Below are 19,332 nucleotides of genomic sequence, written 5' to 3'. Positions count from 1 at the left end.
AGGGGAAAAAAATCTTTAGAGAATATGCAAAGATATATGGTAGTCCTGGAAAATTCTGCAGTCAAATAAAGATGAGCTGAAGATATAAATAGAGTTTTGGCAAATCAAGAAATCAAGATAGTATCTGAAGCAGCTTGTTTTTCATATTTGTAGACATCTGAATAATCAGTTGTAAGAATTCTTCTTCCAAGTTACCATGGTATCAGATTTAGGTATTTCTACATTTCACAATCATAGAATCTGAACTAGCTCTTTTATGAGATGTCAGCATTTTTAAATCTTCATCACCAGCATCCCACTTCAGCAGCACATCAAGAATCCTCAGAGAGTCCCTGCAGCATCTGGTTTCTCACAGCCTGTGCCTGCCTGGCACGTGTGTAACTTCTCCACCCAGTCAGCACAGGCTCGGTTTGCATCTCTCCACTACGTTCCCACAAGGGTCTGCCTCTTTCAGCTTCCTCTGACTCCATTTTCCTGGTGTAAAATGAATGCAAAAATCTTTACCTATCTAATAGAATAAAATTATCATGATCATCAAATATATTTAATAACTATTTACAAACTATTTCATCATATGCATATGAAGTAGGTGAGGATTAAGGTGATTCCTGTAGGTGCTGTATAGCTTATTTCATTAGAAAATGTTGATTGAGTTTTGTAGCAATAAACACCATATTAATGTAAATATTGATTAGCAAATATCTTATTCAAGGACTTATTTTAAGATTATAATCCTGTGCTTCACAATTAAAAACTGTTGCATTTTTACAAGTTTTTGAAAGCCTGTTGTAATAACCACATTTTTTTTTTCAGGTTGTATGAGTCTGTAAAGTTTATTTTAGAGCTTAGAACTTTGTTGGTGTTGAACTTTGTAGAACTTTGTTGTTCTGTACAGCAAGTGTTAGATCAAGTGAGGACATGAACTGACACAAGGGTGGGGAGAAGGGGAATTGAGGCCACACATGCAGCAGTCCTGTGTAATTTCTGTGTAATTTCTGAGTACATTGGGTCGATGGAGAAGGTTTTAGGGAGCAAGTCATGTACCTGAACACAGATGTCTGGTGGCATTTTAGATGTGATGTAGTAACTTATTCTGCCAGCTTTGTGTCTTGGATACCTGAGGACACCTGCACTGATGCTGGGTCCTGAGGATCAGAGCTGGGGAGCAGCTACAGTAAGAGCTCCACTGAAGGGCTAAAAGGCACATGGCAAATGACAAGCTGGACTGGTGCTGACAGTGGGGTTTCTCCTCTTCCACAGCAGTTTTGTCTCAGAGATCACAGCATGGCGTTGGAAACAGGGGTGAGGCTGCACTGGGCTGCTCCAGGTCAAGTAAGGCCAAGGGATTCATCAGAAACCAGCGGAGCTGAGGATGGTTCTGTGGTCAGAGGCCTTTTCTGAAATCGCCCTTCCCTCTCCCTTCAGATAATTTGACGAAACCAAGAAATAAAGCTTTTGAAGGGCTCTGAAGAGGACATGGGCTTGTTTGAGAAAGCCTGTAACTGCAGGTTGTCTCTTCCCCACCGAGGAAGATGGTACCGAATTTGGGAGATGTACAGAAAACAGAAAAAGGCACAGCAACGCTTTTAAATCAGTGATTGATGACTGAAAAGGCATCACCGAGACCCTCAGGGCGGCGGGGGCCGAGTCGGGCTGAACCAAGCACAGCCGGGTCGAATTGGTCCGAGCCGAGCCGAGCCGAGCCGAGCCGAGCCGAGCCGAGCCGAGCCGAGCCGAGCCGAGCCGAGCCGAGCCGAGCCGAGCCGAGCCGAGCGCATGCCCCGCCCCGCCCCGCCCGCGCACCGCCCCAGGAAGCGCAGGGTTTAGCGGCCGGCCCGCGCCGCGATGCATTGTGGGGCGCAGCAGCAGAGCCAAGATGGCGGCCAGCAGGAGGCTGATGAAGGTAACAGCGCCGGGCAGGGCCGCCGGGCGGACGGCCCCGGCTCCCGCGGCTGCCCCTCCGCCTCGGGCCCCTCCGGCAGCGTGGAACCGCCTCCCCCGCCGCGCCCCGGCGGCGCGGCCTCCTCCGCGCCCCTCGGCGGTGCCCCGCGCCCGAGCGGCCGGAGAGGGAGCAGGCGGCACTCGGGCCGCGGCCGTGAGGGGCCGCGCCGCCCCCCGCCGCCGCCGCACCGCGTTCCCGCAGCGCTCCGCGGGCCCGGCTGCCGCCCGGGGCTGGGCGGGGACGCTGGGCGGGCGCCCTGGGCCGACCCGACCCCCTCGCTCGAGGGGGCTCCAGGGTGACTAAGCAAAGAGGAAGGGCCGGGGGGGAGGAAACGCCGCCGCCCGGTGCCGGGGCATCACCGGGGCGGCGGGAGAGCTCGGCCGCCCTGCCGGGGGAGGGCTCGGCGGGGAAGCGCCCTCTCCTCCCTCCCTCCTTGCGGGGGGAGGTTCACCGCTCCCCTGCGCTCTCCCCGGTGGGAAACCGTCCCCAGACGCCCAGGGATGAAATAATTTCGTTTTCGTTGTTTCGGAGAGTAACCTCTTCCTTGTATGAGTAAGAGGTTTATGACACAGAAACATGGACTTGAGTTCAGAAGTTTCTTCATTCTCTGCGGACGTGGTAATGTTTTTGTCTTCACTCTTATTTGTTCTGAACCGTGGATGATACTTGGAAATGGAAACTTGGCCCCAGTTGGGCTTTAACCAAGAGCACGTATAGTTTATGGTTAAATACCACTCGGGATTATGTTTCTTGTTATTTTCCTTGAGGAGGAAGGTCCTTCTTAGAAGGAAAATGGTAACCATTGCCCCAAAAGCACACAGATTTATTTTATGTGCTGTATATAATTGCCAATTAACATGACAAACTGTAAGCGGTGAGGTTTGCCTAGGACACACATACATAGTGGCATAAAATGTATTCATCTGTAAAACGCTGTGACAGAACTCAAATTTGCATGCAAATTGCCTGTGGGGAGGTCAATGAATTTTACAGGCTAGTCCTGGGAAATGGAATGATAAGACCCTATAACTGTTGAGCAATGTTTCAGCCTTATGAAAAAACTTGCCCCTGGGATGGGGTGCAGAGTAACCCTGCACTGGGATTTGGCAGATACTTGGGTGATTCTGTTTAAACTTAATCCTTTAATACCAGTTTTACAGCTGGCTTCAAGAACATGGACCCCCAGTAGCGCTGGGATTTCACCAGGACATGTTCATGGCAGATCCTGAAGCTACATGTCCTTAACGGTGCAAATATATAAATAATAACTGTAATTTGGGTGTTTTGGAAGAAACCAGTAGCTTAGCAATGCTTCTTATAAGACTCATTTTGTTGGTTTAAATGTTCTATGGAGCATTTAAAAATTAAATAGTAGATTGTGTGCAGTGTCATTCATATATATTAAAAATCAATAAGCATAAACTTTTAATTGTCCTTAAGGATCCTGGTGAGATGGAATTCATTTTTTATTTCGTTTTTGATAGCTCTAAATTTTCTCAGTACCTTTAGTGTCATTAACACTATGTCTGTTGCTTTATACTCAAGTAAGTTTTCCCTTCATTTCAGATGTAAAATTAAATAGTTGTTGACTGTTTTTGTAAGGCAGCTTTTCTGCCTGTTCTGGAAAAATACATTAACTGTTTAAACGTACATCACTACCACTTTAGTAGGAATAATATATATTTTCCTTTTTGTTTTGTTAATTTAAAATAGAAAATAAAAATCTGAAAGGCAAGAAAAATTGTTCTTAATATTTTCACTGTCTCTTGCTTTTCAGACCCCCTTCTCATTTTCACTATACTTCTGAAACATTAGTACTTCAGTCTTTCACTAAAATACACTAAAAAGGAGTTTTGATAATGTGATCTTATTTTCTAGAAAATTAGTGTGGCAGTTATTTCTCAGAGGGAGTGGTGTGGGAATGAAGGAGACATTGATAACTTACCTCTTATATTTTCACTTTTGTTTTTGTTGCCTAATATCTGTGGGTTGTTCATGTTGTGTGTGGGTTTTACACAGTTCAAGAACTGTGGGATGCTCTGTCCCACAGCTTGCAGAGGCTGTTAAATCAGCAGCTCCATTGCTGCTCTGGCCAGTCAAGGCAGCCCAGAAGGCTCTGGTTTTGCCATTCATCATAAAGTGGAGCTCTTGTAGGGATGATGTCATCGGGATTGCTGCAGCATGATGTGGAGGTCCAGACTCACATGTGTATCAGCCTATCACTGTTTTAGTCCCAGATTCACAGGTCCACTTTGATTTAAAGTCTTTCACTGTTGAAATTTTGCAGTTGGAATGAGTCTTTGGGGTATCTTTTGCCAGAGTCTTGGAATAAGTGATTATAACTAAAGGAAATAGGGTTTTCCACTGTGTCAGTCAATTATCTTTAAAATAATTTAGGATAAGTATTAACTGTCTTTTCTTTGAGCTATATAATCATGCTTGTCTTTAATAAATAAGACTAAACCTTAAACCTTTTATAGTTATATAAAATTAAGCAATTCCCGCTTCCTTAAAATCTTGCCAACATTTTGAAGTACTGCATTTTTTCTGGACTCAAGTCATGCATTGTAGTTATTCATATTAATCACCATGGCTCAAAGAGATTGGATGCAGTACCTCCATAATAATTCACTGCCTCTAGAAAACTTGGAGTTGTGTCCACTGTCCAGGTGGGAATGGATGCCCTTTTCCAGCTGGGGAAGCTATTTGCATCTTCAGTTGACAAACCTCTGTGTGAAACAAGCATTACAAATTTTGCCATTTTACTTGCACTGTTCAATTTGAAACATGAATTCAAGTTATTAAAACAACAAGATTGGCTTGTTTTCTGAGGGTGTGATTGAACAAATCACCTTCTCTAGGCCAAAGAGCTTTTTTATGGCCTTTTTGCCGAGGTTTATCCCATCAAATAGTGCCATCTGACTGAAGTCTTCTCCCCTAATTCACAGCAGGTGAAGATGTGCCCTTCCCTGGGGCACACTTAGCTTAGCAAAAACGTGAAATAAACATGGCTAGTGACTCATTCCAGTGACATCTGAGGTGGAGGTTTGATCTGTGAGCCACCATTACTCCTCTTCAAAGAGCCCCAGTTGTTGAATCCTGACTCCTTTTGAAATGTGTATGGTGGGAATGAAGCAGTCTTAAGGATGCGGTGTTGTGGGCAATCTCTCAGGGTTAGAACAGGCACATATGGAGTGATTATATTTAGGAGAGAATCTAAGGCTTCTCTTTGAAGGGGGTACTGGGCTTCATGGCCCTTTCTTATAGAAAGGAAATTGTCTCCAGCTGTGTGATGGAGAACAAGGATCTCCCAGAGATGTACTAGAGACTTGAAGGAAAGGCTTTGCACAGCTGACACCTACTGAGGTAAAATCAGCCCTTCTCAGTGCTAGATTGGATGGGCAGTGCTGTGTGGAGGTGCAGAGGGAAGGCTATTCTGTTGCTGGAAACACACTACTTACAGGGGTGGCAGTGTGTGCTGCTGAGCTGCACCTCGCACAGGTGTCTGGGTGCTGCTGGAGAAGGCTGTGCTGCCCCAGCTGTGGAGCTGGGCCTTCCATGGTGACTGCCTGGGATGGAGCTCAGCTGTCTGTCACATCCATGCTTTGGTTTCCTAGTTTTTAGGTGTTCAAAAGTATCTTTAGTGATAGAAATTGAAAACAGATTTGAAGAGTAAACAACACTTCACATAGGAAGTGAGATATGTAGACAATTATTTTAATTTTATTGTTTTTACTCTGCTTCCATAGTTGCATAGTCAAGCATTTATGCAACTGTTGAACTCCATGATAAAACACAAACATGGGGCCACACCCAGGTAGGTGGCCTGCAATCTCCAGGATGCTGTGGTCCTGTAAACACTGTAGTGCTCCCAAATAAAGGAGTTTTAGGCAACTCTGATACTTGAAAAATAATTCTAAATTGATCCAAACTTCAGTACTTAGTAAAAAGGGAAATATGGTTTTGAGCAACATGATTGTCCTTAGGCAGAAGTGAGAATATTGATACATTTTCCCACTTTGAAACTGCAAATTGACAAAAGGATTCATCAAATGAAAATACTTTGCCAAAAAGTAGAATTGCTCAGTCAATAAGACATGAGTATGCAGAGTTGTAATGTTGCAGAGGAAACTTACTGCTGATTTGTAAAATAACTAAATTCTATTCCTGTTTTTGGTTGGATTTGTTGGTGTGGTAGAATCAGACTTTAAGGTGTTTTATTAAGACTTCTCTGTACTGTAAATCCAGAAAGTCAAACTGGCCAGTTCCTGATCAGTGTTTTGGAGCTTGTTTGGCTTACAGGCTTTTTTTTAGGGAATGTATTCATAAACAGATAAATATAAGTTGTAATAATGGTTTAGAGTTAGTTCAGGAGACTTCTGGTTTTATGTGTGAATTTAATAGCATTCTGGGCTTGATGCAGAACTTAACTAAAGTCAGTATGAGCTCCTGCACTTATTCCCATATTCTGGGATTGCACTCTTACAAGTATTTGCCTTCACTGCGTTTTCCTATCTGGCTTGGGTTTTTAGAGAAGTCCCAAAACTTGAAATATGCAGGGACAAAACAGTTGCAGGTTTTTTGAAAGACTCAGGTGCATTGTAAGCTGATGCTACTTTTCTTTCTACACACAAATGATTACACAGTATTGAAAATGACAGTTTTAAACCTTTAACGGTTATATATGAGAAACCAGTATGTACTTTTTTGACTGTCTTCAGCATTATGTGCTCGAAGATCAGGTACCACCTCGGATACAGTTTCATGCACTGTGTATTATCAGTATATCAAACTTTGTCTGAACATTTTCAAATTACAGACATCATCTCTCAAGAGAGCCCCATGAACTAAGACATTTAGTTTTTCAAGTGGATAAACCAATGCAGCAAGGTCACGAACAAGGTTGATAAAGGAGTGGGGAATGAAGATGGATTGAAATTCTTACTGCAGTCATCTAACCTTTAGTTATGCTCCACCTGTGCTCCTTTAATTATGTTACTTGACAAAATTAAGGAGTGGAGGACAAGAAAAGGAATTAATCTATTTACTGTCTGCCTAGACTCATAAGTATTACTTTGAAATAAATATCTGGACTGTATCCTTTTACCTCATGTAGTTTTTGTTCCTTTGGAGTTGTTCAAGCCCATGTTAAATGTATTGTTAGCTTTTAATCTGTGCTCCTTGAAAGTATTTAGTACCTCATTCACTTTTTTAACAGTACTTTTATACTGCAGTTGTGTCTGCCTCCCTAGCCCTGAGGCAGTTAGATCTTTATTATGGGTTTTGGCAGTTGCCAGAAGAAAAAAACCAAAACAACCTCCCCTCACACCCTTAAATTGTGAATGGTGAAGCTCTGACCACTCCTGAAAGCACGGCTTGTGTGGGGACAGTAGTGGGGAAAAAGCTGTTTGTAAAGAACTCCAGCACGGAGTTGATTCATTTGGAGTGACATACGAAATCTGAAACACTGGTAGGATAAGAAAAGTAATTCCTGGTATGAATTGCAGTCTAAGCCCGTAGTTCAGGTACGTGCCATGCTGGTGGCTGGATTGTCCCTGACCTCTGCAGTCCTGAACTGCTGGGTTTATCTCTGACTGTCCCTCGCACAGCTGTCAGGAGAAGGGCAGGGCACAGGCCTAACACATTCATTCATTTACCACGGCTTCAATTTTGGAAGTGGTTTCCTGCAAAGGCCTCACATGTCAGTTTGAAGAGCAAGATGGCCTGAATAATTTTTGTCTAGTTCTTCAGTGCCTCTGTACTGTTTAATTCCCTCTCTCGTATGGTGGACTTCAGAAAAAGTGGGAAACAATTTGCATATTTATTTTAACTTTTCATTGATGACATACAAAATTTTACAATTTTATAATGATCTCTATATGGGATTCTTGCATTCCTTAATTCAGCATCCAATTTTTTTAACCTGAATCTAACTATAAAATGTAGGTGTTTAATTTTCCAGCAATGAGAAGCCATGCTTTTCTAATTTATTTTATTAGCTTAATAACATATGTGAATTATAGAGTCATAGTCCTTTGTGCATCTGGACAATTGTCCTCTGGGGCAGCATCAGTGCAATGCTATTGTCTGAACCTGGTACAGAAGCTCCTGTGTGAAAGCTGCAGTACCACTGGCCTTAATGGGGGAGATTTTTGTAATATGCATAATGTTTTTACTATAGTAACTAGAAAATAGTCTAAACCCATTTTCCTTGCCTTGTTTTAGAGTGAAGGCACTTGTGATGATACAAGTTAATTCATGATTAAATGCCTACTGCTTTTTGTTCCCAGTGTTAGATGTGTTACATTTAGTGTGGAATGGAATTTATTCCTTTTACATGCTGTGGAGCAGTGGTTTGCCAGGACTTCTCAGTTCTGTATGTGATGGGAGTGAGCAGCAAAACTCAGCTCAGAGCAAGCTCCGCTGCTGACCCTGCCAGAGCGAGTCAGCCCAGGATCCGCCCAGCTCTCCCTGAGCTGCTGCTTTGTGCAGGAGCCCTCAAAGTAAGGCACTGTGGGGATTTACAGATTGGCACTCTGAGTGATGGTAAAGCACCTCTTAGAGCTGCAAGCATAAAGGTTATTTTCTTTTGAATATTTTGGTTTGCTCTCTATCCCTATAAATATGCTTCATGGGATTATTGGGGGGGAGGACATGTTTTCCTGCTTTAAGGAAATAGGATAATCCTCTTAGCTCTTTAAAAAAAACACCAAACTGTCTGTGACATTGCATAAATCGAGCAGCAGTGGAATTTGGGGATTAATCCGTGGGTCTAGACTAAGTAGTCAGTGTTAGTGTCACAAAGATAGTGTTCAGCATCAATTCAGTACCCAAGACTCCAAGGTTAAACTTCTATGTTCAGAGTATGCTCTTGTTAGTAGGTGCAGTGGTAGGAATATAAATGTTAATTTTCTGATGTTGGCTCTCATGATTTTTGTTTCACATGCATTTGGAATTCTCGTTTTCCCTTTGGGTGTGAGTTTTATCATGATGCTGAATTTATGGAAGAGGTTACTGCAAGTATTAAATCTGCCAGTCAAGTGCAGAAAGGTTTGATCCAAGATGAACATAGAGCTATTTTAGAAAACAAACCATGGACAGTACAGCACTTGTAGCAGGAAAACCGATCTTTTTGTTTTTCATTGTGTAGTGCCTTTGTTTGTAAGTGGTGGGTTTATCATAATTACATTTAGCCTAATTTTGTAAGATGCCTGCACCCAGTGCAGAGCTGAGTGCTGTCAGAGCACCCCAGTGCTGCTGTATAAGCAACATTTTTCCTAACCTATGCAGCCACCAGGCATGTGCTGCAGTTTTGAAAGCACTGGGAAACTTATCTTTAAAGATAAAATGGCAGTGTTCAACCACAAAGGACTGTAATTCTTGTGGGGGAGATAAAAGTGGAACCTTGAGGTGTTTCTTTTTAAGTCTTTTGAAGTACTCCAGGAAACAGTCCCTACAGTAGGGCTTATACATAATTTTAAATATAAAAATGCTGAAATACTTTGTTTGGTAATCTGATTTGTTTTTTGTTTGGTACCTGATTTGCCAACTGATTGAAAATAGTTTGACTGGTGCAGAAAGATAACCTTGCTCAAGACTGACACAGCTTTAAAGAGAGGAATCCTAATGTATACTGTGAGCTCTGAACAGAGAGAAAGCTGAATCTTTTCAAGTTACTGCTCTAAACAAGGCTTGTTTGGCTTAGATTGATATTTTTCTTGGTCTGGATCAATTTAAGCTGTCCATGCAGGAATTTGTTCATTTTCAGTTGGAATAATTGGCCTGTTCAGTGGTTTTATCCCTGTTTAAAACTATTATGAAATAGTTCTTCCAAATCACTGTTCTCCTTCACATAAGTCCTAAGATGCATTTTATTTCTGCCCCTCACAGTATTATCAAGTCTGTGACCAAATGCACTGATTTACATTTGAGATAGAAAAACATTTTTAAATGTAGTTTTTTAATACTTCTGAACTTTGTGTCCATAGTGATGTTAATAACAAGACATTTTTGTGTTTTCCTCACATATCAGAAAATAAGGGTTTTAATGGCTCGTCTCAGAGAATTTTAGTTTTTACAGGTGCGAACTTTTATTTCTTATTTATGTGGGTTGCTCCCACTAGTTAAAGAAACATTGACCTTTAAGCATTTTGAAAAATAAATGTGAGTATTTTGCTTAATAGAGTTATTAGCTTACACTTAATGCTTTGCTTTGCTTTCCAGGAGCTTGAAGAAATCCGCAAATGTGGAATGAAAAACTTCCGTAATATCCAGGTTGATGAAGCTAATTTATTGACCTGGCAAGGGCTTATTGTTCCTGTGAGTATAGACTACTCCTTATGAGCTTTAAAATAAAATGAGGATCATTTGTATCTCATAAATCCACAGCTCAGTAGTGCTGCTGGTGACCATGAAATAATTCATTATTGTAGGCTGATACATGGCTGGAGCTCTGTGGTGGCACTGGGCTGCTGGGAGAGGTATTGGAAGGGGGAAGCAAGTGAAGTTTGGTTTCACATTAAACCTAAAGTACAAAATCTACATGATCATAGGAAAAAGAAAGGAAATAGGAAATATTTTTACCCCTTAATATGTGGGGTTTTTTAATTTACTAGGATAAAACTGAGTATTGGGAAAAATTTGATGCTAGAAAAAGGTTTGGGTTTTCCAAAGTGAGCTCTTTAAAAGAAAGTAGTATTTTTATTTAGGCATTAGTTAGTGCCAAAATAAACCTATTTCACTTAATTTCTTTAAAAAACTACAGTCTTCTTAGGGAATGTTTAATCAAAGTAGATAACCATTTTATTAGTCAAATAGAGAGGGATTTGTTACTATGGGGAAAGCAGGAAATGTGATATATTGGATACTTGGCTGAAAATCACTTGGATTTTCACCTCTTGTATTTCCCACTGCTGTGGCCCATGGCAGTGGGAAATGGCTGGCTTGGTTCTATGGGCTATTTTTAGTCTGCAGCAATAGGGGATGGGCCATGGGGGCAGCAGTTGTGGTTTTCTGTGCATGCTGCCAAAAAGCTTCCCCAACCAGTGTAAGTCTGTCTTTAATTATATGAGTAAGACTTGGAGACATCTCTGTAGCAGTGCCTCTGCCTCCTTAGTCAGAGGCTGCTCTGGAGCTCACATGGCTCAGCTCACAGGCTGAGGTCATGGCTGGGCCTTTACGCTTTAAATGCTGTGGAATACATTAAGTTTGTTTACTTATGTGTCTGCAAGTGATTCCTTGGAGTGGCTGACACTACTCCTGCAAACAAAGCAAGCGGATCTGACACTGAAATTTGACAGAGCTGAGGAACAACTTGCTTTAATCAGCCACTTTGTGTAACAGTTTAGTGCTTTGATAATACTTTGAAGCAGTATAAGGTTGGTAAATATGACTAATAAAGCAAATGCAACAAATATTTGTTTATTCCTGTTAAGATTAGGAATGTGTGGTGTACAGCAACTATTTTTAACACTTTTTACTTGACAGAGGATGAGTGTAATGTTTGTTATGCAAAGCTTTGCAGCATCACAAGTGTTGAAATGTTGGTGCAGTGAACTGTGCTCCAGACCAACCTTTTGGTTTGTAATATGTCCTGTTAGAGGGAAAATAGCCTCAAATTCACTGCTGGTATAGTTAAGGGAGAATTTTGCTATGAAATTACACTTCCTATAGTAATTAAAAATGTGTTGTTTGTGTTCAAAGAGTAATGTATTCTGATGTTATGCTATAGATGTTTTAGTATCTCTAGCTGTTTTTGGTACCAGAGTTGATGGCACAAAAAAGCATCACATGAGCTCATTGAAAGTAAAACTTTCTTCTCCGTGTTTTTGCTTCACATATTGTTTCCATTTTAGCAAATGTTCTTACTTAGGGTGTAAAGGCACATACTTCAGTAGGACTAACCAGTTACTGATTATTAAATGCTATAACTGGGCATCTCTTAGTCAGCTGTGAAATGAAGGTGTGAAGGATAAAAGTTATTATTTTTAATAGTGTTCATACAGAATTACTGGGAAAGATAATGCAAAGGTGAACTGTAAAGCTTTAAAAGTTCTTGTTTGTAACAGTTTGTTCTTCAGAACAAATGTTAGTTTTTAGAGATGTTCACTCAATTGAGAAGCAAATTAAAGATACCAGGTCAATTTCTTTTCCTGTTCCAAACTGTAGAATGAAGTAGTTTGTGTCCTGTGGGTAGCCAAGGTACACTATTTGTTTGATTTCAACATCAAAACAAGACTGTGTAGGCCAGGCTCCTTGTTCATGTAAGAGGAACAGTGAAGAAAATGGATGTTTTTAAGGCGGGTCACTTCTCTTGTCAGTTCCCTGAACATCTTCACAAATTACAGCACATGATTGAGGCAAGAACAGTTGAGCTGTGGGGGAAGAGGGCAATGACTGCCAAAGCTGTCACCACCACCCCAAGTTATTAGTTCAACTTCCAAATCTTTTAGGATTGCTTGGGTAAAAAGTGATTTTAAAGCTGCTGTAGTTGTCTCTCCCTCTGGCAGAAACTGTGCTGTATTTCTTACAAACAAACAACTAGATTCTCCACATGGATGAGCCTAAAATTAAATGTTTTCTGTTGACAAATATTTTAATAGAACGCTCCCCACCCCCAAGTATTGGTAAATTCTGGAGTGGAATTGATTGCAGGGAAGGGTCTGGTTGCTAATGAAGAATGCGTGTGATTTACACCAATTGAAAACTCTCATCCATTGATTCTTGTTCCCAGAGTGTTTGGAAAGGCTTGATTTCGTAGTTACTGTTTTCAGTGCAGAACAGTATTTTTATAGGCTTTAAATGTTTCAATAGTTTATTTTTGTTCTGCCTCTTGTGCAGTATCTGAAGCATCACTTTCAATAGTCTAACAGGTTTTTCTAAGTGAAATTCTGGGCATTGTTTTTTCTGTTTCAGCATGAAGAACTGCTTTGCTCACTTCACAGTTCTCTCATACTGCTCCTTCAAAACTGATCTGATAAAGAGTGGGTGCTAAAACTGCATACAGATTCAGAATGTTCTCATCAGCAAACACAGTGAATATCTATCTTTAGTACCAATGAATGCTCAGCAGATTTTTGTGTAGTCAGCACAAAAATGTTCTCAAAACATTTAGGGAGATCTGACAAACCAAATTGCTTTGCTGTTCATACCACCATGTTGTAAGCCACACAAAATAACTGTTCAGAAACCCATTTCTATTGTCAGGCTTGCTGGTAAACCCTTGGAAAGGGTTTACTATGTTCTTTCAAACACAAGGCTGGAACAAAACTACTTGCTAGAGAGGGCCTTGACTTGGAATCAAATGGAGCTGGATGCTTTCTTACCCACAGAAATATCAGCCAGTTGTAGGACAATGGCAAACTGCTTTTTCCAGGGTGGGTGCAAATGTGCAGGTTGTATTGCCTCTCACATAGGTTTTGATGTTTCCTAACACATAAACCTGGCAGTAGTGTTGGTTGAAAATGCTTTTCAAAGAGGTCAGGCAGGGGCTCAAAGAATCCAAGTCTGTACCATGCTGCTTTTCACTTGTGTTCATTAGCATGTGCCACATTTTTGACATTCTGCCTTCTTGTTGCAGGACAATCCTCCATATGATAAAGGAGCCTTCAGAATTGAAATCAACTTCCCAGCAGAATATCCATTCAAACCTCCTAAGATTACATTTAAAACAAAGATCTATCACCCTAACATCGATGAAAAGGGGCAGGTTTGTCTGCCAGTAATTAGTGCTGAAAACTGGAAGCCAGCAACCAAAACTGACCAAGGTAGGACTCCGTGTGGAGAAAGAACTGGGTATTGAGAAACTTTGTAGAATTTTTGAACTTAAAGCTAATAATGTTTCACTTGTCAGCTCAGTGCTCTGCGGGTATATTCATTGTAAGGTTTGTGTCATGAATCACATGTCGTGAGTACAGAGTACAGCTCTTGTGGAATCTCATTTTGTTACTGAAATGGGAGGTAGTGGCACTGAAGTGGCGTTCCAGGAAACCACGAAACTCTTCATGACTAAGGAGTTTATTAAGGAAGTATCCTCAGCATACTTAAAAATTTTGCTGGTAGTTTGCGTGGGGGTTATTCTGTATTTCTTTTTAAACAGTGACTTTAGAATCCAAAGGTGTTCAGTAAATTCCTGGATGTTTGAAAGAAAGGGTCTAAAAATTCAAGGCTTTGTATATTTTATAATCTGCCATGTGGTTCACTGATTTGAACATATGTCTTGAAATATCATGGGAATAGTAAACAAAATCTGAAAAAATATCACAGATTAACTTGTAGTTCTTAAAAGATCATTGCTCTCAGGCTTGCTGTGTAGAGTGTCTTTGATAAGAATCTAAATATTGTAAGGAAAAAAGTTTTGTCAGGTTCTGTGGCAGACTTAAGTGTAATACAGGTAGGGTTTCTTCCTGTTGTTGCTTGCATGAGTTGTTGGGGTGAGAATTTTGTGCTGTCTGGCAGGTAATGATTAGTTCGGTATTAAGCTTTTATTATTGTACATATAGAAAGCAAAAATCTGTGCAAAAATGCTTATTTTTTAAGAGTATTAATTCAAATGAATTCAAATACTTAACTTCAGTGACATTGAAGTATCTTGTTCTATAGAAGAAAATACTTCTCTCTTCCAGGCTCTCCTTTAAGGTTATTTTTACGTGATCTGTGTTCCTGATAGGAAACAATGCTGTACTTCAGATTTCTTTTTGTGTACCCTTGCATGCTAAAGAAAATACTTCCAGTTGTGTGATCTTGCCCAAAGACAAAACAGGAAAATTCCTGTTGCTGTTTTAGAAGAGATGAAGCAGCTAAATGTTGGTGAAAATGGAGGTGGCAGCAGAAAGAACATGTGAAATAGGACAGCCAAGATCTTAGATTTGTTATAGATTTATCCCTGATTATACAGGACAAAGATCCTCAGGAGAGAGGAGATGGAAAGAACATGTGGAAGGATTAGCTGGAACTGCTGAAACAATTGTTTGCATGCAGAGAATAGTCAGTGTCTCCCTGGGAAGCAGTAATTCCTTTTTTATCTGAGAGAGTGAATAAAAGCTGTGCTAAAATCAGAATTTGCAACTGATCCTGGATATCAAAATATTGCAACTCTCTCATGGTCTGCTGTGTTGCGGTTTTTTGTCTTAACTGTTTCTTCCAGAAGTTGTTTTAGTGTCAAAATATGTTGTTCCTGCGTAGTTGTATGAACCTATGACAGTGTCACTAAAAATCTGCTTAAAAGTTTATTCCTTTTTCTTCAGATTTCTTCTGCACTGAAATATAACTCTCAGCTTTTCTCAATGAAACAATGTGACATCTTTAGTACAGCATCAAAGTCATTGGTTTTGTTCACACAAGTGGTAAAAAAGTGAAGAGATTTAAGTTCATCATAAATCATTAACTTATCTTTTGCATACTAAATGTGCATCTTGCTGCTGTACTTGTTGTTAATTTATACTTAATATTAAAAACAGCTGTTATAGCAGGATGGTTTTCAAATGCTGTGGATGCTCCTGTTCTGCCAGCCCTGTTTTTTCTGGCTTGTTACTGTTATTAAGGTTATTGAACATACATTTTGTCTGTAGTGTTTTTGCATGATTTGTTCAGTGAGAAGGGATTGCCACGCAGTTTTTCTGCTGGTTTCAGCCATGTGATGGCAGTTGTTGTAAGGCCAGGACTGGTGAGTTACTGTCAAGGAAGCTGGTATGAATTCTGCATTCCTTAGATAGTTTGTTGCTGTTTAAACTTGGATTTGTGGTAAGAAATGTTTCTGTTTAGCAGTTTAGAGATAAACATCAGATTTGAGTGTGGCTTTCAGTATTTATTTTGAGGTTTGTTCATGGGTGGAAAAGACTGAGATCGGTGTCCCAAACGGAGCCACTCGTGCTCTAGCATCTGCTGGAGTGATCATCATTGTATGAACCTGCATTCCTGCCCAGGAGCACTGACACCTTTGGGTGGCTGGGCAGTGGGACCCCTGATCCTTATAACTTCCAATGGCTGTGAAGGTGTGTATGAGAAAAATGTAGCAGCAAATGGCACTGTGGGGTGTGAGGTTCACTGAGTAAATGTCAGGTGCATTTCCATTTCCTGGAGAATGACTTTTCTTCAGAAAGTGACAGGGACATTGGTGACATTGCTGTGAGCCCCTTGCCACTCTCACCCTGTTGTTTTCCCAGTGCATCTCTGCTGGTGACTACCTTGCGCAGTTGAGAGTAAAGGGAAGACTTGCCTGCTGTTCATAGGAGAAGTAAGAATCATAGGGAAATAAAGCTGGAAAAAAGGGCTTCCAGAGGAGGCTCAGTCTCAGCTGCATCACTGATAGGTGTTGGGAAATGCTTCATGGTGCAAATTCCATCTTTATCTAATCCCTTCAGTGAATCTGTCTGAGAAGTTAGATTCGTTCTCAGCCATAGGAGAGGATTTTAGATGGGATGCCAGTTACATGGGAAATCATCTGTAGTGCACTTTGGTCTCTATTCATGTTGATTTTGTTTACAAATACAATTTTCTGCTGTTCATTCATGGTCATTGAACTAAATCTTGGCATATCACTGCAGCTTACTCACGCCCTGCGCTTGAAAAGGCCTGAGATTTATGGGGATGTATTTAAATGCAGTTAAAGCTCTTTTCTTACAAGGGAATTTTGCTTACATTTTGATTTGGAAAAATTAACCATCTAAGTCTCTGACAGTATTCATACTTCTTTTGACAGTAATCCAGTCCCTCATAGCACTGGTGAATGATCCACAGCCCGAGCACCCCCTCCGGGCTGACCTAGCTGAAGAATACTCTAAGGACCGTAAAAAATTCTGTAAGAATGCTGAAGAGTTTACAAAGAAATATGGTGAAAAGCGACCAGTGGACTAAAATCTGACACAAGTGCTGTCAGCAACTATGATAGAAGATCGGAGCAGTGCATTTGAGACACCCCGTAAAGCAGGACTCTATGGAAAATTGACAAGTGCCACCTTTTGGTGTGAACTTGTGGCTGTTACTAACTTTCTACAGTTTTCTTAATCAAAAGTGGGCTAGGTAACCTGTAAAGAAAGGATTAAAATTTAAGATGTTCTAGTTCTGCTTTCTTTGTTTAAAAATCACTGCTTCAATATACTTTAAAGTATGCTGTTTTCTTTTTCTTGTCAGAATTTATCAAAAATATCTTAGACTTATATTCTGCCCTTAAATTGAAAAGGTTGTGGCTGTCATTTCTTATTTTTCCTTGCAGTTCCCACTATCTTGAGTTCATTCATTGAATTTTAAACCCCTTCCTCAAAGTGATGTCTTAGGAAAAATATCCCAGTTCTGGCAGAAAATGATTGAGTGTTTGGCAGTTTCGTTTACTTTTCTTTCTAAATGTTGCACTGTGCTTTGTGGGACTTGTTGCAAGTTCCCCTGAACCTCAGTTTGTAACATAATAAACAAAATCCAACCCCGCAAAACCAATCAGAAATAATGTCTGGGTCTGATGTAAATCTGGCCAATGTCTATTAAACAGGGAAACCCAAGTTTTTGTGTGCATCATTGAATTAGAATATGGCTTATCTTCTACTCTTGGAAAACTTTGGAAAAAAAATCTGTAGCAAACAAGTAGTGGAATGTGATTGCAAACTTCCCTCACTTCTATCTTTAATACTTAATGCAGAATACTGGGAAACATGCACAGAACAACATTGCAACCAATCCAGGAGAGTTCCAGAAACTGGGGACCAAGAAGTACCAAAGTGACAAACTGTCTTTTGAGCTTAAAATCATTTATTTTAGAAACATTAATTTTGAGTTCAAAAACTAAATCTGACAACACTGCTGTCCTCTCTGAAGGTTTTCCCTCAGAATGCGTCAGGAGTGTCTGTGTTTGTGGTATGGCCCCTGAGCTGTTGCCAGCCCCGCTGTGAGGCCAGGCCTGAGCAGTGAGGAGCAGCAGAGTGCTTGGCTGCTGCTGCTGCTGCTGTGTTCAACACAGGGCTGGGGTTTAGGGAGTGTTCAGGGGCAGCCAAGCTGCAGAGGGCAGGGCACTCCTGCACCTGCTGAAGGAGCCCTTTCCCTTCAGAGCTGAGCATCCTCTGCTGTGTCTCTGCTGCTTCTGCTGCCTTTGCTCCCCAAGATCCTGATCCTAGCTCCACAGTCAAACTGCCACACAGTCAACCTGCTGTCTCCCCTTCTGCAGCTGGGCTCTGCTACTGAGGGAATGGATTATTTCCAGCAATCCATCAGTATCTGGGAGCACATATCATTTCCATGTGCAGGAAGCTGAGTTTAAAACCCCTGACACCTAGGTGGTTGCCTGTACTCCTAAATTCAATTTTAATGCAGCCTCTGCCTTTGCAACCTTTCAGAACTAGTGTGTCAAGCAGTAGATCTCTCTTGGTTTTAATATCTTGTGTATTTGCTATTTCCTCATTTGTCCCTCTCCTCTGGCTTTCATTTCCAATTTAGTGTAAACAATGACAGCCCAGTACCTCACCTCTGTTGAAAGTAAATTTTTTTATAAGTTAGGAAGCTAAGAAATTTTATGTTTAAGTGTTCTTAGACAGATTCTTTGGCAGGTAAATAAAGTTAAACCACATTCACCTTATTTACGGAAACTTGCATTTCCTAAGTGTTTTCAGGCTTGTGAGAGCACTATTACCAAATTTTCACATCTTTGTGTCTTCATTTGCAGAAAGTTGGTACTGATTTTGTTTCGTTCACGCTCACTCAGATTCATAATAAAATAATGCCAAATTATCTGTCAAACCGAAGTGTGTAACTTCTGCATCACCTGAGTCACTGTACCTTTGATCATGTCTGTTGGCATGGAAACTTACCATTCTCTAAATTTTATTTGAAACAAAACTGTAGCACTAGTTTGCTGCCCTCTTTGCTACTCAATAGTTACTCTGTGGTTGTAAAGCCTCTCAGGTCAAAGACTGCGTCTGTCTGCTGGCTGTGCTCAGATGCCATGGGAAGGGACGGACAGGCTGAGTGACTGCAGAAGCTCCAGCCGAGCTGCACCAGCTGCTCCCATCCAGCTGCAGGGGTCACACGAAGACAGACCTCGCTATCAGTTCTCTTGGTGTGCTCTTCATAGTCCAATTGCTAAACTTGTGAGATGTGTAAACAAAGTGCTGGTGCGTGTCTGGGGCAGCCTCTGAACAAAGGGATCCGGCACCTGTGTGGCTGAAGGCTGTGGAGAAGAAATCCAAGTGCGAAGTCCTATGATAACTCAGGAAATCAAGCTCTTGTTCTCTCTGGTTCCCTAAGCCATGCTGAATTCTAAATGTGCAGTTGAACATCCACAATGAAAGCAGCGCACTGGTGAAACTACACCCAGGAGTACTGGTATAGGCTTTCTGCAAGTCCATTCTGCTACCCTAATAAAAATTGCTCTCAAAGGCTTTGTGGCATGGTTTTATTTTCACAGAGGT

General features: G+C 41.0%; 1 protein-coding gene across 1 annotated transcript; it reads left to right on the top strand.

The window, feature by feature from the left end:
- The first annotated feature begins 1,765 nt into the window (after window positions 1-1,765).
- UBE2L3 (ubiquitin conjugating enzyme E2 L3) lies at window positions 1,766-19,302 on the top strand. The gene is made up of 4 exons (XM_056504060.1): window positions 1,766-1,903; window positions 10,166-10,261; window positions 13,521-13,707; window positions 16,641-19,302. Exons 1-4 carry the CDS (start codon window positions 1,877-1,879, stop codon window positions 16,793-16,795), a joined length of 465 nt encoding a protein of 154 aa, XP_056360035.1. The 5' UTR covers window positions 1,766-1,876; the 3' UTR covers window positions 16,796-19,302.
- The last annotated feature ends 30 nt before the right edge of the window (window positions 19,303-19,332 follow it).

The sequence above is a fragment of the Oenanthe melanoleuca genome, chromosome 15 (genome assembly GCF_029582105.1).
Source record: "Oenanthe melanoleuca isolate GR-GAL-2019-014 chromosome 15, OMel1.0, whole genome shotgun sequence".
In the NCBI taxonomy this organism is placed as follows: domain Eukaryota; kingdom Metazoa; phylum Chordata; class Aves; order Passeriformes; family Muscicapidae; genus Oenanthe; species Oenanthe melanoleuca.
Note: the sequence above shows the minus strand (reverse complement) of the source record. Positions and strands in the feature narration are given on the sequence as shown.